The sequence below is a fragment of the Callithrix jacchus genome, chromosome 8 (assembly GCF_049354715.1).
Source record: "Callithrix jacchus isolate 240 chromosome 8, calJac240_pri, whole genome shotgun sequence".
In the NCBI taxonomy this organism is placed as follows: Eukaryota; Metazoa; Chordata; class Mammalia; order Primates; family Cebidae; genus Callithrix; species Callithrix jacchus.
Genome location: NC_133509.1, coordinates 134,813,970 through 134,833,657, shown reverse-complemented (window position 1 = coordinate 134,833,657; position 19,688 = coordinate 134,813,970). Strand labels below are relative to the sequence as shown.

Below are 19,688 nucleotides of genomic sequence, written 5' to 3'. Positions count from 1 at the left end.
ACTTTCCTTTAAACTTTAATACAGGCAGGGCCAACGTGCACGGCCTCTTTTATGATTTTCTTCACATTGTATCTTCTCTACCTTACTCTAATGCAAGAGTGTACGATATAATATGTATTCACCAAGGATGTGTAAACTGATTGTTCTCAGTGAGGCGTCCAGTCCGCCGTAGGCTATCAGAAGTTGTTTTTGGAAAGTCAAAAGTTATACATAGGTCTCTGACTGCGTGTGGGGTCAGCACCCCTAAGCCCTGTGTTGTTCAAGCGTCAACTATACTCATCTGCACAGTTTGAAGCATGTAACGCCAGCACCCACCCTGTTTTTGAGGAAATCCAGTGTTCCCTTGATACTGGACCTTATCTTTTTTTCTTTTCCTTTTTTTTTTTTTTTTTGAGACAGAGTCTTGCTCTGTTGCCAGGCTGGAGTGCAGTGGTGTGATCTTGGCTCACTGCAACTGCCGCCTCCAGGGTTCAAGCGATTCTCCTGCCTCAGCCTCCCGAGTACCTGGGATTACAGGCGCCTGCCACCACGCCTGGCTGATTTTCGGATTTTTAGTAGAGACGGAGTTTCATCATGTTGGCCAGGATGGTCTCAATCTCCTGATCTCATGATCCACCTACCTTGGCCTCCCAAAGTGCTGGGATTACAGGTGTGAGCCACCGTGCCCTGCGGATACTTGACCTCATCTAAACAGGACTGCCACGGAGACTTTACTCTGTAAAAGCAACAATTTCATCTTAACACAAAGTTTAAAATGGTTAAAAAAAAAATCTCGAGTGCTTTTTGTTCATTGGAAAATTCTCTGATGCTAACCAACTTAATTATTCTAACTACAAATAAATCATAATCTTTTCTTCAATCTTTCATCATCTGACGTGTTGCAGGGAGGCCAGGCTAAGAGCTGCCCGGTTCCCAAGCCTCTCATTCCGGGAGAATCCCGGAGGTTCACGCCTTGCTTTCCCGAGAAGCGCTTAGTGACACAGGGTCACTGCTTGCTGTGTTAAGGAGTGAGTGAGGGAATGATGGACACCTGCAAGGTTAACACTGCGCTGGTGGAAGAACGTCATTTAAAATGAAATTAATCCATTTTAAACCCATCAAATTCATTCATAAAATGATTACTTCATTATAAAGGTAGCAAGAGCAGTTTACATATATATATATAAAATAGTACATATATCTAAAATAGTATGTTTGTGTGTGTGTGTGTGTGTGTGCGTGTTTGTATCCTTTGTCTATTACTGAACTTGGCAAACAGAAGTATATAGAAATAAAAGTAGACCTTACTGCTGTGTAAGCCAATAATGGATGCCGTTCCTTCCCTCATCTTTTTATGCCCTCCATTGTTAATTTCAAAATGATTGCTGCCTGAGTGCGGTGGCTCGCTCACACCTGTAATCCCAGCACTTTGGGAGGCTGAATCATCTGAGGTTGGGAGTTTGAGACCAGCCTGACCAACAGGGAGAAACCCTGTCTCTATTAAAAATACAAAATTAGCCAGGTGTGGTGGTGCATGCCTGTAATCCCAGCTACTTGGGAGGCTGAGGCAGGAGAATCACTTGAACCTGGAAAGCAGAGGTTGTGGTGAGCCGAGACTGAGCCACTGCACTCCAGCTTGGGCCACAAGAGGGAGAAACCAGGTAAAGTAACAACTGGGTATGGTAATTAAGCCAAATCTTTATAGTTCTCTCCCTGTGAATGCTTCCACACCATCTGCAACTACAGCGTCATTTGCAAATGACCCAGGTAAGAACGAAATCTGCATATGAAACAGAGTATAGTGTGAATCGCATCTAATTTTAAATATTTTAATTTATATGCTTTTATGAATACAGGTCAATAAGAAATCCATTTTTCAGATTTTATTTCATTATAGAATATATTTGACAAGGATACATACAAACAGGTTCATCTTCAATAATACACGGTGTTTACTGCTGCCCTGCACTTCCGCAGTCGGCTGGTGATGTCAAAAAGGTTTCTGAAACTTGCACCTAATCAGCCACTCTAAACAACCGGTGCCATAGAGTTCAGATAATTCCATTCATTTACTTGCCTAGAATGAGTAAAAATCTTAATATTTGTTTTAAAGTCTGTTTATTACTCTTCTATTTAAAAATTTGAGATACATTCCCCAATGTAAACAATAACTTTCAATCTGTCACACAAGCGAAATGGATAAGGCCTTCTTGACAAATTTCTGCCACCTCCGTTCAATGCATCAGAGCTCAATCTTATTTCCTATGGTAACGAGTCGCCCATGCACAAAAGACAGGAAAGCAGCTGCCCTTGGTACCTGGTGGAGCCTTTCGAGACTTCTCTCTGCAGGTTTACGGTACACTCGAGAGAGATCTGAGTTGGTCTACTTGGTCGTAAAATACAAATATACAATGTCTGTAAGCATAAGACAGTGAAGCCTAGTCTTACATATTTATTATGAATTGCTAGAATCCTATACAAGTACAATATCATCTCATGCCAAGTAATATACAGAAGAAGGTGGCAAAACGTCTCACCGTTAATCTCACGTGTGAACAAGGGAGGGGGATGCAAGCCAGGTGGGCGTGAAGAGGCTGACCGTATCTGGTTAGGCAGGACGGTGTCACTGAAACTCGGAAACGCCTGTGTCCCCTGCTGAAATATTTAAGTCAATTAGGAGTAGAATCTGCCTAGCACAAGAAGGATACAAGCCCTCTCTCACAGCCTCCCCAAGGGAGACGGTCATGAAACCTTGGAAAATGTAACCAAAAACAGTCTCATCTTTGCGGCTCCTGATTCAGCTGTGCCAATCAGTTACTCGCTCTCCTTAAGTGGTACCTGCCCTTTTAGGACCAATTCATCAACAGCCATCATGGTCCAGTACCTCATCATCATCATAAATACGTGACAGCAAGCTAGATGGTGAAACAGTGAAGACTATATACAGTGTTTCAAAAGGCATTCTGTGACCATTTTTGAAGAGTTCATAGAAAAGTTACTAAGAGTACACCAGTTACTTCTGTTGATGTCGCTGTCATGTAAACGCTGGAACCTGGTTGATATTCAATGTGCACTGTGTCATATATCGTACAACAAAAGTGAACACGGAACCGCTGATCCGCTGTGGCGCCGCTGACGCGCTAAGCTAAGGTAGCCGGCAGAGGGCAGTTTTCCTGAGGTTTGTAAGAATTTTTTAAACAAAACAGAAATCACAGTGACCAGGGGTAATGCGAGTCTGTGTCTTCCTTGCCCGTGCTGCTCCCCATGGCTCTCGGTGGGGACTAAATGACGCGCCACTGCATGATGCTCGTGTCCTTCCCGCCCGTGGAGATGAGGTGGCTGTCTTCACAGAGGAAATTGACGTTGGTGACGTGGCTGCTATGCCCACCGTAGATGTGGCTTGGAGCCTGGAGGAGAATGATATGGGGAAAGCTTCCTTTATTACAAGGCAAACCATCTGCAATGGGAAGGGCTTGAATGCTCACTGCATGCCTTAATCCCTGTACTCTCCCTTCACTCGGCACCTGTCACCTGGCACCTGCTCTGTGCAGGGCTCAGAAGGGACACAGAAACAAACCCACAGTCCTCCTGGACAAACATGAGCAAATGACTGCCCTCGGCCGAGTGATACGTTCAGTATCAGAGGTGCCAGGTATGAGGTCACCCCAAAGGTGGGCCTAACCAGATGCCTGGGGCTGAGGGTGAGGGGTCTCCTTGTTGAAGGGGGATCAGGGCAGGGTCATGGAGGATGAGGAAGGGTGGTCCCAGGCCTCAGGGCTGGAGCAAGGGAGCAGTGGTGGAGGGCAGAGGCATGAGCCCATGGAGCCGCAGAGGTAGACGAGCAGATAAGTCTCGGGGTTTCCCTAAGGGCGGCAGGAAGTGCTGAGAGCACGGATGATGGAGTCACGTCTGCATCTGTGGCTGGCAGCACTCACAACCCATTTCCATTTAGTCTCCCAACAGGTCAGGCACGTGTGTATGCCCGATGGGGGATGAGATTAGTGGAGGAACAGGCCCTTTACCCTGAACTGCGAGCAGGGGTATGAGAAGAGGTGCACTTTGCCAAAGTCGTCGCCTGTGGACAGGAGTTTTTTCTCATGGGCCCGGCAGACGGCATTGATGTCGGTTCCGTCCGAACCTTCTGGCCACACTCCTAAAACAAAGACCACAAACAGAACGCTGGAAATACCAGGGGACACAGGGCACATCGCAGAGGAACTGGCTGCTGCACTGTCCTGAACATAAGACTGCCTTAAGTCCGTCCAGCTTGAGAAACAAGGGTCGAAGGAACAATCATCTTGGCTCCGGGCTTCTCCCTGTGCGCCCACGATTGCTCAGGCAGTCTTGGGAAACCCTCCAACGCTCGACTGCACGGGAGCAGGACGACGGGCTTTTTGGGTTGCCGTGTCTTTGGAGATGCCCTTCTTGAGGCCAGGGCAGCCAGGACCAGGAGCCCCGGTTCTCAAGGTGCTGCCCTTCCTTCATCTCTGAAGTGTCTTGGAAAGCTGCCCTGTCCTCATACCTGCAGTTCCTTGTTCCTGTTGTAACCCTCTGCATGTGCAGGTCTCTCCAAAGGCCTTTTAACCCTGGCTCTGTGCATGTTTCTTGGGGTCACTCCCTGTGGCTGCTGCTTGCCTGGGGCAGCTCGGTAGTAGTGCCCATCGTTACTGGCTGCAGGCTCTGCAGCCCTGAGCCCAGGGAGGCCTGGAGAATGGGTGGGTGGGGGGCACCATCTTCTGACCATTGTCAGGGAAACCCTTTGCACAATACCTGTGGCTAGGAGAAGGCTGGATACACAAGGGTTTTCGATTGGAAGCTCTGGAGTGAACCTCCAGACCTCAGCACTGAATACCAGAAAATACTGGCCAATTCTCACCAGTCTACTGACTTGTGCTCTTTTATAGATGATAAACACTGTCTTTAAAAATTCTATTAATCTGTGGCCCTTTAATTTAGATCACTTATGAATATATTCCTAAGATGAACTTTGAAGAAAGTAAAATGTTTAGTTTAAGAACCAAAAAAATAGAAATAAAAACCCTCACAAATGATAAGTAAGTTGACTGAGCGCCATGTGGTCTACCCAGGTCCATGTGGCACTACCTGATGGGAGAGGGTTCTAGGGAATTATTCAGGACCTGCCGCCCTGTACACTGGAGAAGGGTTAAAAACTCATCTCCCTGGTTTTTCTCAGCAGCCGCTCTGCAAGCTCTGGCCCTCCCCCAGGGAGTGGCGGGAGGCGTGGCTCATGCGGCTCATGTAGCAGCAGAGCAGTCTGACGAGACTGGTGACTATGAGACTTCAAAGCTGCTGAAGAAATGTTTTAAAAGGACATTATGTTGGAACCCAGTGAAATCTGCAGGAAACTTACCAAAAACATGGAATCCCAAAGTGCAGGTGTAGGTGGCCCACTCAATGTCTCTCGTAGTTTCCACGCTTACAACTTGCTTACAGGCGGAGGGAACCCCTGCAAAAAGCAAACGCTGGCGACATCTAAGCTGAGGCCTCACCCCTCCTCTGAGCAAGGCTGAGCCCCCAGAGCTGTGCCCCATTGGGTACAGAGCCCTCCCCGGAGAGGGAGACCCTCCACTTCCCAGTCGGGTGGGAACCGTGTGCACAGCTGTGAGCTCGCCTGGAATGGAGCCCTAGACCCCAGGCCTGGGTGGAGATGCCCTCTTCTTTGTTTTTTCCCATCTCCATCTCTGAGTCTGTTTCCCACGGTCTGGCTTCGTTGTCTCTGGTTCCTGGGTCTCTGCCTGCCACCCGCCCCACCGGAGCCCCTGAACACAGCTCTGCATCTGCTGTCAGGCCCCCCAACCTCCCTGTACTGCAGTCTCTTCAGCTCGGAGTCAGGAATGGAGGTTATGGAAAACGGTCACATCAAGGGCCTAGAGCCTCCCAGGGAACTTGTGTGTTCCCCAAATGAGCTCTCACCGGCAGAGTATGAGACTGCATCTGAGAAGGTTCTAGACCCAGGGACTGTCCCTGAAAACCATCCCCTGTCCTTGTGCCTGTGTCAGGCAGGACCTGGACAGGGAGCAGGTGAGATGGTGTAGCTGCCCTCCCCACTGGAGCAAGCTAAGTCTCGGTACACACCGTCCCTGCTTTCCCTGCCATTCTGCTTGTCCTGGTTGGTGAGTACCAGCCACGATTATCCTTGCTGTTCCTAGGCACTGCCTGGGCCCAGAGACTGGCCAGGGTGGGGTTGGGAGAGGAGGAGGAGAGGAGGGGTCCTAGGGCTGCTGGCTACCCAAGTGGGAGGGACTTCGTGGTCCCTCCTCGTGCCTAGACAGCTCTGGACCCACCCTCTTCTGCCACATCAGCCCATCCCCAGCCTCCCGCTGCAGGGCTTCGCCTTCTTCCCCTTGGGGCAGACCCTGCACCTTCTCCTCTACGGGTGCTCACTGTCAGCAGGAAACTGGGAAGGCCCCAAGAGGCCATGCAGCCCCATTCCTCAATGTTACAGAGGAAGAAACCATGGCCTAGAGATGACGGCCCACACCTGTCATGTGGGAGGTGGGTTTTCAGAGGCTCCTGCATCTCAGAGTGAACACTTTATGAGACTGAGACTTCATACAACCCAGGGGTGGTACTCACAGTAGAGGATTTCGTAGTCTCCGGAATTTGACACGAGGAATTGCGAGTTTACTGACCAGTCCAGGTGAGTAATGAAGCTGGAATGACCCTGGGAGAGAAGAACACTGTCTTCACTTCACTGGCCTTAGAGGTCCCTCACAACACCGTTCTGCTGTGGTTAAATGAATGCACACAGGTGCATGAGAGGCAACAGGACCACCGTCGGCGCTTACCGAGCACTTGCCCACGCGTGTGTACTTCCTCCCGTTGTCACTAACGCCGTAGATATAGATGCAGTTGTCATGCGAGCCTATGGCTAAGAAATTCCCATCTACAAAGACAGGACAAATTACATTTCAGAGGTGAACAATACACATTTTATTCGTTACAGAGGATAACAGTAGCTGCCACTGTGGATTTAGACAAAATTGCCAGATTAATGAATTATTTCCAAGAGAAAAATCTGGTTTTGAATGAATTCTCTGCCACTTCCTAAGCTATCTTTTGAAAAATACACACCTGGCCAGATGATAAAATCTGGTAAAGATTTAGAAATTTTTTATTAATTTTTCTATTTTTTTGAGACAGGGTTTTGCTCTGTCATAGGCTGGAGTGCAGTGGTGCGATCGTAGCTCACTGCAGCCTCAACCTCCTGGGCTCAAGTGATCCTAGGGAGGTAGCTGGGACTGCAGGCGTGTACCATGACACTCGGCTAATTTAAAAACTTTTTTTTGTAGAGCTGGGGTTTCGCTGTGTTGACTAGGTTGGTCTTAAACTCCTGAGCTCAAGTGATCTGGCTGCCCTGGCCTCCCAAAGTGCTGGGATTACAGGCATGAGCCACTGTGCTCTATGAACTCTTTTCACACAATTTTATCAAATCTTATGAAGTCCTTCCCTGTCCCAATCACTGAAGGATGGAGGGGTCCACCGGGATGGCCTTCCAGCACGTCACTCCTCACTGAGCACATGGGTTCACCCAGGCCTCTGCACTCGCTGCCCCCTGCCTGGATGGCCCTTCCTGCCTCTCTTCCCAGGGGTATCTTGGTGTCTTCTCCCACTAGGTTTCTGGTTCTGGAAGGGCCTAAGGACCCAGGCCTTGATGCTTGTGTGAAAACACACGGGAAGGAGCCCTTTGCAACAAAAGGCGGCAGCAGCCCCGGTGGCTGGAAGTGACCATGCACGCCACGCAGGGAGGAGGACCCAGGACAGGAAACAGGGCCTGGAGGGGAAGTCAGGCAAAAGGTCAGACTTTCCTGAGCCAGCAAGAAAACAGAAGGACTGGAAACCTGGAGCCAAGCAGGGGCCAGAACAGAATGCAGGGTAGAGGGGGGTCTCTCTGCTCCAGCTAGGGGACTGCAGGTCCTCTATCCACAAACACAGTGAGTGGCGCATTTTCATAGCAGTCGGGAGGCTTCACTTGGACAGTATTTGTACAGGGTTTTGCGCTCACAGGCGCGTCAAGCATCAATAAGGGTTGTTTCTCTCCTCCCTCTTCCCTGTGATTTTCCTTCTCCTGGGCAAGAGTCCTGCAGGGCCCAGGGCAGCCTGGCGCCTCAGGAAATGGCATTTTAGGAAGTGATGGCTTAGGCCACGTCAAAATACGGGTGACCTGTCCAAATCAAGAATCCTGATGGAATGGGGCAAATACATATTTTTTGCTGAAAAAAACAAAAAGGACTGCTGAAGCCAGAGACGGGCCATCTTCGGCTGCTGATGGGGCTGGAGAAGGACAGGTGACCACGCCAGAAACCAACTGTCCCTGCACTCAGTGCCTGCAACTGACCACGCCCGGACAGCAACGGTGATGACAACCACAATCAACACAAATGCTACAACAATGACCGCTTAATTTTACTAATTACAGTCATTAAATGGCGTGGGAGCGTGTGTGTGTGTGTGTGTGTGTGTGTGTGTGTGTGTGTGTGTGTGTGTGTTTTGAGATGGAGTTTACTCTTGATCAGGCTGGAGCGTAATGGTATGATCTCAGCTCACTGCAACTTCTGCCTCCTGAGTTCAAATGATTCTCCTGCCTCAGCCTCCTGAGTAGCTGGGATTATAGGAACACACCACTGTGCCCAGCTAATTTTTGTATTTTTAGTAGAGATGGGGTTTCACCATGTTGACCAGGCTGCCTTGAACGCCTGACCTCAGGCGATCCACCCCCCTCAGTCTCCCGAAGTGCTGGGATTACAGGAGTGAGTCATCGTGCCTGGCTTGGCCAACACGTCTGAGAACCTACTATGTGCTAGGTCCAATTCTAAACTCCTGTATTAACTTATTTAATCCTCAAAACAACCTCATGAAGTAGATATAATTATCCCCATTTTTCAAGAGAGGAAAGTGAGGCATGCACAGTGAAGTAACTCGTCTGAGGTTACATAGGTTTCCTGAAGCTGGCTTAGATCCAGGCAGTCTGACTCCAGGGGCACTGCCCCTCTGACCAGCCTTACGGTAAAGAACAGCTGAAAATCTGCCACGTGACACGGCAGGGTGCTGGCTGTCTATTCTTAAGCAAAAAACGTCTCAAAAGACTACCTGATCAGGCCAGGTGCAGTGGCTGATGCCTTTAATACCAGTACTTTGGAAACCCGAGGCAGTCAGAACACTTGAGGTCCGGAGTTCGAGACCAGCCTGGCCAACATGGTGAAATCCCATTTCTCTACTAAAAATAACAAAAATTAGCCAGAAGCAGTTGCATGCCTCTGCTGTCCCAGCTACCTGAGAGGCTGAGGCTGGAGAATGGCTTGAACACGGGAGGCGGAGGTTGCAGTGAGCCGAGATCACGCCACTGCACTCCAGCCTCGGCGACAGAGCAACACTCTGAAAAATAAAATAAAATAAAATTACTACCTGATCATTTGTGAACTCAAAAATAATGAGGTCTCTTTCATAATGGAACCATTTGTTTTGTTTCCTGAGATGGGGTCTTGCTGTGTCACCCAGGCTGGAGGGCAGTGGTGTGACCCCGGCTCACTTCAAACCTCCTTGACTCCTGCTGTGGTCTCCAGAGTAGCTGGGACTACAGATGTGTGCTACTATGCCCAGCTAATTTTTTGATTTTTTTGTTGAGATGGGGTCTCACAATGTTGCCCAGGCTGGTCTTGAACTCCTGGGCTCAAGTAAAACTTCCTTGGCCTCCCAAAGTGGGGGATTACAAGTGTGAGCCACTGTGCCCAGCCATGATGGAACTATTTGCTATTTAACAAACAGGTTTAAGGCAACTGGTTAACTATTTAAGGAAAAAATACATCATCCCCCAAAAAAGTTCATTTAAAAATCAATTTTGAGGCCGGGCGCAGTGGCTCACGCCTATAATCCCAGCACTTTGGGAGGCCGAGGCGGGTGGATCACAAGGTCAATAGATGGAGACCATCCTGGCCCACAAGGTTAAACCCCGTCTGCTAAAAATATAAAAATTAGCTGGGCATGGTAGCGCGTGCCTGTAGTCCCAGCTACTCGGGGGGCTGAGGCAGGAGAATTGCTTGAACCAGGAGGCGTAGGTTGCGGTGAGCCGAGATTGCCCCATTTCCAGCCTGGGTAACAAGAGCAAAACTCTGTCTCCAAAAAAAAAATCAACTTTGAGGCACTATTTTCATGCAGTAAAATACACACATTTCAAGTGCAGGATTTGAGGAGTTTTAACAACTATAACTGTGTAACCACCAACAAATACACCTGTGTAACCACCATCCCTATATCTGTTGTTTGTTTGTTTTGTTTTTTTGAGACAGAGTCTCGCTCTGTTGCCCAGGCTGGAGTGCAGTGGCACGATCTCAGCTCACTGTAACCTTTGCCTCCTGGGTTCAAGCAATTCTCCTGCCTCAGCTTCCTGGGTAGCTGGAATTATAGGCACCCGCCACCATGCCTGGCTAATTTTTTTGTATTTTTAGTAGAGATGAGATTTCGCCAGTTGGCCAGGCTGGTCTCAAACTCCTGACCTCAGGTGATCCATCCTCCTCAGTCTCCCAAAGTGCTGGGATTACAGGCGTGAGCCACTGTGCCCAGCCCTCATATCTGTTTTGAAAGATGAATGAAACCCAGGACTTCAAAATCTCCCTCAGCCAACCACTTCTGTCTCTGACAGCTTCAGCTGTCCTCTTTCCCATTCTAATCCACAGTCTTCATGCAGGAGTTGAAGCTCACTTCTGCCTGGGGAAGTCCTCCCTGCAGAGGGGAACTGGCTGATCATATCATCCACAGCCCCAGGCCTCGGCACAGGCATGGGGAGCCATCCTAGGAGGCCTTCAGCCTCCCCTGGACAACTCTGACCAGCCCATCCCACCCAGTTCTCTGCGTCCTTAGCGCACACCCTCTAGTGCTGCCTCACCCCTTGCAGGTGATGTGGAAACGGACAGTGACTCAGAGACAGAGGCAGAACCAGGAGAACATTCCCTTCCTCGGAGGCGGTGCCTCCCAGTCCACCCCCCCAACACTACCACCACAGAGAACCTCGAAACAACTCCTCCATTGACCACGACGACTGCCTGGGAAGACGGCAGTGTGCGGATGAGAATGTGGGCTTTGAGGTCAGAAAAACCTGGGTTCAATCTGAGCTCTTTTACTCACATTCATCCATAAATATTTAAAACCAACTGCCTAAGAAATCAAAACCAACCAGTGTTTGTCAATACGCTAACCAGAGACCAGATGAAACCTAGCACAGCCTGGTTCTTGGGTCCCACAGAGCTCTTTTTCTTTCCCTAATTGTCCTCCTCTCCTCTAAAAACTCTCTAAGCCTCATTCCCCAGCTCTCTCCGAGACTGAGATTCCTAAACTTACTCCACTGAAATAAGCTAGTATTTGGCCCAAAATGAAAATCAGCTGGAGAACTCATAAAGCTAAGGAGCAGGAGTCCAGGTGCTCAGAGGGGAAAGACAACCTTACAGCTGTTTCCTACTGATGGTTCACTCTTCACCAGGCTGGAGGCTAGGGGCTTCAGTCAAGCCCAGCAGCGCCCCAGCAGAGGGTTCAATTAGTCTTGCTCCACAGGATGAGGAAACTGAGGCTCAGTAACTTGTGTACGGCAACACGGTCAGGTGAATGGCACAGGCAGAAATCACTGCATGCGTGGCAAGTACCTGCATGCTGACGAGTGACATGTGGGTGGAAGACGGCCTGCAGGTGCAGAAACAGCCGTGCCGCTATGGTGCAGCCTCTCTCGTGGCACACTGGGCACTGGAATTTTGGGCTTGGAGACAAGACTGCTGCATCTGGATGGGGATTGGCCCAGGGAGGGTGGATGCCACATGGGAGGGGAAAGGGCTGGCTGGATGGCAGGGGTTGCATCACCACTGGTCTCAGACTCAGGCTGACAAGGGGGGATTTAATACTGCAAGTGACGCAGTGAATGCCAGATTCGGATTCATTCCAGTAAAAGCAGAACAAACCCACCTTTCAAACAATGACATAGATAAGATCAAAGAAGAGAAATACGAGTGCACGACCAGTTGCACCTGGTCCTTTCTGGTCTTCTCTCTTTCATCTTCACATTCTCATTTTTTAATGAGCTGAAACTAGAACAGGAGGACTAGGGATCTGCAGCTGGGCTTAATGAATAGGAAATTTTTTCTTCCTATTTCTGTTCTTTAAAAAAGTATAATCTTGACCGGGCACGGTGGCTCATGCCTGTTATCCCAGCACTTTGGGAGGCCAAGGCGGGCGGATCACGAAGTCAAGAGATCGAGATCATCCTGGCCAACAGGGTTATGCCCCATCTCTACTAAAAATACAAAAATTAGCTGGGCATGGTGGTGCACACCTGTAGTCCCGGCTACTCAGGAGGCTGAGGCAGGAGAATCGCTTGAACCCGGGAGGAGGTTGCAGTGAGCCGAGATTTTGCCACTGCACTCCAGTCTGACGACAGCGAGACTCCATCTCAAAACAAGAAAAAGTACAATCTGAATTCAATCAAAACTCTATTCTGTCCAATCAGAAAGTGCTCTATAAGATTCTCGACACAAATGTTAAATATGAGAATTGTCACATATGAAGCTTCTGTTTTTAATAAGCCTACGTGGGAGCTGCCATTTTGCCAACACTCACTTGACTGTGGTTGTAATAAACTTTCACATAACATTAGCTTTTCAGCAAAAGCCCATGTTATGTAAAATAGTCCATAAATGAAAAACAGTTGCTACAACATGCCTGGGATGGGTATTCAATGGTCCGTGGAAATGCTCTAGGCTTGTGGCTCTGAGTGTGCCGAAGAACCCCCATCCGCTCTGGGCAATTCACATGCACTCCTGGAGGGCTCTGCTTCCTGGTCAGGTTCTAGGTGTGTCCCCAGGGCCGGCTTCCTGAACCTCCCTCCTCCACCCACAGTGAGGTACACACCAACAACTCAAAGCTGGGCCTGTCTGTTGGGCTCACAGAAGCGAGAAACTGCCAGAAATATTTAGTTTTCAATGGCTGCTGAAGTTTTGATTGTCCAGTTTATGAGGTAACCCCTCTGAGCCGCACCCCTGCACAGTTAACGGCGATGTTGAAGAGGATCGGAAAGTAGCCCTGGCTCCTCCTAAAGCTCCGCCTCGACACTCTCAGTCTGTGGCAATGGGTCAGTGTCCACCCACATCACCGAGTGTGAAGGTGGCATTTATCCCTGGGCAGGGGGCCTGCAGCTGGGGGCCTGTTGGTCCTTCTCACATTCTGGAGGCCCAGCTCCACCTAGAAAGCTCAAGAACCACTAGCTTTTCCTCTGGCTGTCAACACAACCCCCAGAGCTTTCCTGAGACTGACGGAATGAGAAAAAGCCCTCATCATTTTATGATGATCTCCGTTCTAAGCACACAGCAGTGTAGGGGGCTGCTACCTGGGAGATGGGCTACAGATGTCAGCTGGGATTGTGGCAGCGGGTTCCTGAAATTCCATGTCAATGGCAATCTCTGCTTGGGTATCAAATGTTTTTTTTCTCTCTCTTTAGTTTCAAGTCTATAAATACTTAAATCCGAAAAGGAGATAGTAATCTACCACAGTATAGCCTATATGCTGGAAAACTCTGTGTAACCAGAAAACTCATACTGCTGATCACATTTTGCTTTGTGTCAGTTGCACTGTAGTTAGTTATAGGTACAATCATGCATGCAACTAACCTGTCGTAAACCCTGTGCCAGGAGCTAGCTGGGCACACAGTGCTGAAGAAAATAGGGTCCATCTCATTATGGAACTGTGGGTCACTCCCCAGGGGCCTGAGTCCACCATGTGGGTGCTGTTCCTGGGGCCATCACTGCTGCTGTTACTGATAATGATGATGATATCACATCCCTTGTGACATCTGTATAATGCTCTGCTGAGAACTCATTCACACTTCCTTCAGTTGGGCCTCATGGTAACGTGCTGCCTGATCTGACAAGGTCACGTGGCTAACTAAGGGAGGACATTAGATCCAAATGCGGTTGTCCTGGCCTGGCCCAAGGCTTTTACTTTTGCCCCACACAGCTTCCAGGAAATGACTCAAGCCAAGAGGCAGAGTTCTAGTAGGAAGAGCTCTCTGCTCTCCAGGGAATGGTCATTAGTGTAACTGACAAGACATGGAAACACGTTTCCCAACGGGCTTGCTCATGTTAGCCGGCACTGACAAGTATCTGAGGGCTTTCTAGGAAAAAGGCTGCATATGAGGCCCTTATGCCTTCAGCAGACTTTCAAAATATCTGAGAAAATGATGAGAAACAAGACAGGATACAGAACACTGGCTTAATTAACAGAAAGAAATGTGACACTGAAGAGGTCATGAATGAAAGGCATTTCAAGCTCATTCTCAACATGGGGAAAGAGCTGCCAAGGGGGCCGAGCAGTTGCCTGTTTAGGGTGAGAAGTTATGAACATGGTTCGGGTACAAGGGAGAAGTATCCATAAGAGATGCTCTATTGGATTCTTCCTAAAGCTCGAGGACATGTCCCACTGTGAAGCAGAGTCGACGCTGTCAATCAGGTTATAAAACAGAGGATCCCTACAGAGACCAGCAGCTCAGAGTCAGCCTCTCCCATTTCCAAGAGTGTCAGTATAGCCAAATGGCCTGCATATGACAGAAAAACAGTATTTCTTACAACATACTCATATAGTAAAAAGGCTTAGAAACATCCCCTACCCCGGGGCAACGAGCACTCCTAACACCCATATTGTGATCTCCTTGCTTCAGATGAGAAAGGAAGGAGGGCTTTGGTAAGAAAAGTATACAAGGATCCTGACACAACTTCCTATGCCAGAGAACAAGTATTAAAGACCCCTGAGGTCATGTCAGAAGAACCCAGGAGCCAACTAAAGTAACTTCCACTGGTCAGTGATGGATAATTGTTCCCTCTCACACACTGGAATATAGCAGATATACTTCCATCTCACAGACTGGAATATAGCAGATATACCTCAATCTCACAGACTGCAATATAGCAGATATACCTCAATCTCACAGACTGGAATATAGCAGATATACCTTCATCTCACAGACTGGAATATAGCAGATATACCTCCATCTCACAGACTGGAATATAGCAGATATACCTCAATCTAACAGACTGGAATATAGCAGAAATACTTCAATCTAACAGACTGGAATATAGCAGAAATACCTCAATCTAACAGACTGGAATACAGCAGATATACCTCCATCTCACAGACTGGAATATAGCAGATATACCTCCATCTCACAGACTGGAATATAGCAGATATACCTCCATCTCACAGACCGGAATATAGCAGATATACCTCCATCTCACAGACTGGAATACAGCAGATATACCTCCATCTCACAGACTGGAATATAGCAGATATACCTCCATCTCACAGACTGGAATATAGCAGATATACCTGAATCTAACAGACTGGAATACAGCAGATATACCTGAATCTAACAGACTGGAATACAGCAGATATACTTCAATCTAACAGACTGGAATACAGCAGATATACCTCAATCTAACAGACTGGAATACAGCAGATATACCTCAATCTAACAGACTGGAATACAGCAGATATACCTCAATCTAACAGACTGGAATATAGCAGATATACCTGAATCTAACAGACTGGAATACAGCAGATATACTTCAATCTAACAGACTGGAATACAGCAGATATACCTCAATCTAACAGACTGGAATACAGCAGATATACCTCCATCTCACAGACTGGAATACAGCAGATATACCTCCATCTCACAGACTGGAATATAGCAGATATACCTCCATCTCACAGACTGGAATATAGCAGATATACCTCAATCTCACAGACTGGAATATAGCAGATATACCTCCATCTCACAGACTGGAATATAGCAGATATACCTCCATCTCACAGACTGGAATATAGCAGATATACCTCCATCTCACAGACTGGAATACAGCAGATATACTTCCATCTCACAGACTGGAATAGAGCAGATATACCTCCATCTCACAGACTGGAATAGAGCAGATATACCTCCATCTCACAGACTGGAATAGAGCAGATATACCTCCATCTCACAGACTGGAATATAGCAGATATACCTCCATCTCACAGACTGGAATACAGCAGATATACCTCAATCTAACAGACTGGAATACAGCAGAAATACCTCAATCTAACAGACTGGAATACAGCAGATATACCTCAATCTAACAGACTGGAATACAGCAGATACACCTCCATCTCACAGACTGGAATATAGCAGATATACCTCCATCTCACAGACTGGAATATAGCAGATATACCTCCATCTCACAGACTGGAATATAGCAGATATACTTCCATCTCACAGACTAGAATATAGCAGATATACCTCAATCTAACAGACTGGAATATAGCAGATATACTTCCATCTCACAGACTGGAATATAGCAGATATACCTCCATCTCACAGACTGGAATATAGCAGATATACCTCCATCTCACAGACTGGAATATAGCAGATATACCTCCATCTCACAGACTGGAATATAGCAGATATACCTCCATCTCACAGACTGGAATATAGCAGATATACCTCCATCTCACAGACTGGAATATAGCAGATATACTTCCATCTCACAGACTGGAATATAGCAGATATACCTCCATCTCACAGACTGGAATATAGCAGATATACCTCCATCTCACAGACTGGAATATAGCAGATATACCTCCATCTCACAGACTAGAATACAGCAGATATACTTCAATCTAACAGACTGGAATATAGCAGATATACCTCAATCTCACAGACTGGAATATAGCAGATATACCTCCATCTCACAGACTGGAATATAGCAGATATACCTCCATCTCACAGACTGGAATATAGCAGATATACTTCCATCTCACAGACTGGAATACAGCAGATATACTTCCATCTCACAGACTAGAATACAGCAGATATACTTCCATCTCACAGACTGGAATATAGCAGATATACCTCAATCCATAATGGCACCAAAACTACATCACGACCACCACTACCACCACTGACTGGTCACTGTTAGAGGATGCAGAAAGCAAATGCGTTATCTCAGAAACTGGAAAATAAAGAGAATGAAACCAAGCATTAAGCCTTACTTTCCTGTATGACCTCTACCACTGGGTACCAAAATAGTAGACGAAGGGAAGTTTCTCTTCACAGAAGTACTGTATCTAATAAATGAAGAAGAAAAGCTAACACTGGAAATCTATAGTCAGCAACCCTTTACGGATCTAGGCACTGGGTATCAACAGCTGCTAATAACACAAAAAATAAGAAAAACCTACTATGTGCCTCCTATAGGAAAAATACAGCAATACACATTGAGCTTGAATACGACCAAGCCTTGATATTCAAAAATCACTTTATGGGAAATACAGGGGACAGAGGAACATGTAAAGCAACACCACAAAGATGCATTCAGCAAATCCAGTGTTGAAAATGCTACAGGACAAATGAGCCAGTTTCTTCAACAAATGTATTATAATAGATGGGGAGAGAGAACACCTATGGATTGAAAGAAACTAATAAGTCATACCATACCACTGTGTGGGCCTTTTTTTGCTTCTTTAAACAAATTGTTAAAAAATATAGTAAATTGGGCCAGGAGCAGTGGCTCACACCAGTAATCACAGCACAAGCACTTTGGGAGGCGGAGGCAGAGGCAGGAGAATCACCTGAGGTCAGGAGTTTGAGACTCACCTGGCTAACATGGTAAAACTCTCTTTCTACTAAAAATACAATAAATTAACCAGGCATGGTAGTGCATGCCTGTAATGCCGGCTACTTGGGAGGCTGAGGCAGGAGAATCACCTGAAGTCAGGAGTTTGAGACTCGCCTGGCTAACATGGTAAAACGCTGTTTCTACTGAAAATGCAATAAATTAGCCAGGCATGGTAGTGCATGCCTGTAATGGCAGCTACTTGGGAGGCTGAGGCAGGAGCATCGCTTGAATCTGGGAAGCAGAGGTTGCAGCAAGCTGAGATTGTGCCATCGCACTCCAGCTTGAGCAAAAAGAGCGAAACTCCGTCTCAAAAAAAAAAAAAAAAAAAAGTAAATTGAGCCAGGCATGGTGGCTTATGCTTGTAATCTCAGCATTTTGGGAGGCTGAGGAGGGCAGGTCACCTGAGGTCAGAAGTTCAAGACCAGCCTGACCAAGATGGAGAAACACCATATCTACAAAATATACAAAATTAGCTGGGTGTGGTGGTGCATGGGAGGCTAGGCAGGAGAATCGCTCGAACCCAGGAGGCAGGGGTTACGGTGAGCTAAAATCATGCTATTGCACTCCAGCCTAAGCAATGAGAGTGAAACTCCATCTCAAAAAAAAAAATTAAATTGAAAATTTGAACATGCAAGTGGTCATCTGATGATATTAAGACATCAATGGTAATTGGGGTTGGGGAGGAGACAATGATATTGCAGTTATATTAAAAATAAAAGGGCAGGTTGGGTTCTGTGGCTCATGCCTATAATCCCAGCACTTTGGAAGGCCAAGGAAGTGGGTGGATCGCTTGAGCTCAGGAGTTTGAGACCAGCCTGGGCAACATGGCAAAACCCCGTCTCTACTAAAAATACAAAAAATTAGGCAGGTGTGGTGGCACACACCTGTAGTCCCAGCTACTCTGGAGGCTGAGGTGGAAGGATTGTTTGAGCTTGGAGGGTGGAGGTTGCAGTGAGCCAAGATAATGCCACTGCACTCCAGCCTGGGTGACAGAGCGAGACTCTGTCTTAAAAAAAAAAGGTAGAACTGGGTGTAGTGGTACATGCCTGTAGTCCCAGTTATTCGAGGGGCTGAGGCTGTAATGTACTATGATCATAGCTGTGAGTAGCCACTGTACTCCCCCCTGCAACATAGTGAGACCTCATATCTAACAATAAAAAACAGCCATTAAAAAAAATAGGAGGGGCTGGGCACAGTGGCTCACACCTATAATCCCAGCACTTTGGGAGGCCGAGGCAGGTGAATCACCTGAAGTTGGGAGTTTGAGACCAGCCTGGCCAACCTGGCAAAACCCCATCTCTACTAAAAATACAAAAATTAGCCCGGTGTGGTGGCATAAGTCTGTAGTCTCAGCAACTCAGGAGGCTAAGGAACGGGAATTGCTTGAACCTGGGAGGCAGAGGTTGCAGCAAACCGAGATCGTGCCACTGTATTCCAGCCTGGGCAACAGAGCAAGACTTTGTCTTAAAAAAACAAAATGAACAACAACAACAAAAGAGTGCAATTCTTCTAGCTGTGGCCAAATGAGATTGGCAAATCCTTTCCCCATAAAGCAATTGTGAAATTCTATAAAATGACAAAAGCAACCATTTCCATGCTCTGCAAATTGAACAAAGACATGAAAATCTGAGAAATGTTTATGTCTGAAAACCTTCTGGACTTCAGGTAGAAACAAGGTGAATCCATGGTGTTCTTCCCTGGGCTGCCCTCGCTCCTTCCCAGCAGCTGGCCCAGCACAGTGGTCCTGTCAGGGAAGAGCAGGCTCTGGGGACCATGCAGCTGTGGCCAAAGGGGCTCACTCCAGATGGAGCCTGGGGAATGGTAGCACTGGCGATAGGAGTGACCATCTCCAGGGAAGATGGGGAGGCGGGGGTAGAACCAAGGTTTCTACTTGCCCGAGGTTACAGTTATTGTATGGGTGAGCATATTCCTGGCTGATAATAAGACAAAGGACGAAACTCACAAAATAATCCCAACAGATGCAGAAAAAGCATTTGATAAACT

General features: G+C 47.4%; 1 protein-coding gene across 19 annotated transcripts in view; it reads right to left on the bottom strand.

The window, feature by feature from the left end:
- Window positions 1–1,851: 1,851 nt before the first annotated feature.
- The window catches only part of EML1 (EMAP like 1), a 213,286-nt gene continuing 195,449 nt past the window's right edge, over window positions 1,852–19,688 (bottom strand). For all 19 annotated transcript variants that reach the window (XM_009006534.5, XM_078335735.1, XM_009006535.5 and 16 more), the window contains 5 exons: window positions 6,789–6,886; window positions 6,577–6,664; window positions 5,351–5,446; window positions 4,002–4,132; window positions 1,852–3,386 (listed from right to left, as the gene is read on the bottom strand). In XM_009006534.5, coding sequence (XP_009004782.1) covers window positions 3,261–3,386; window positions 4,002–4,132; window positions 5,351–5,446; window positions 6,577–6,664; window positions 6,789–6,886 — 539 coding nt within the window. In that variant the 3' untranslated portion in view covers window positions 1,852–3,260. The remainder of the gene's footprint in view (window positions 3,387–4,001; window positions 4,133–5,350; window positions 5,447–6,576; window positions 6,665–6,788; window positions 6,887–19,688) is intronic.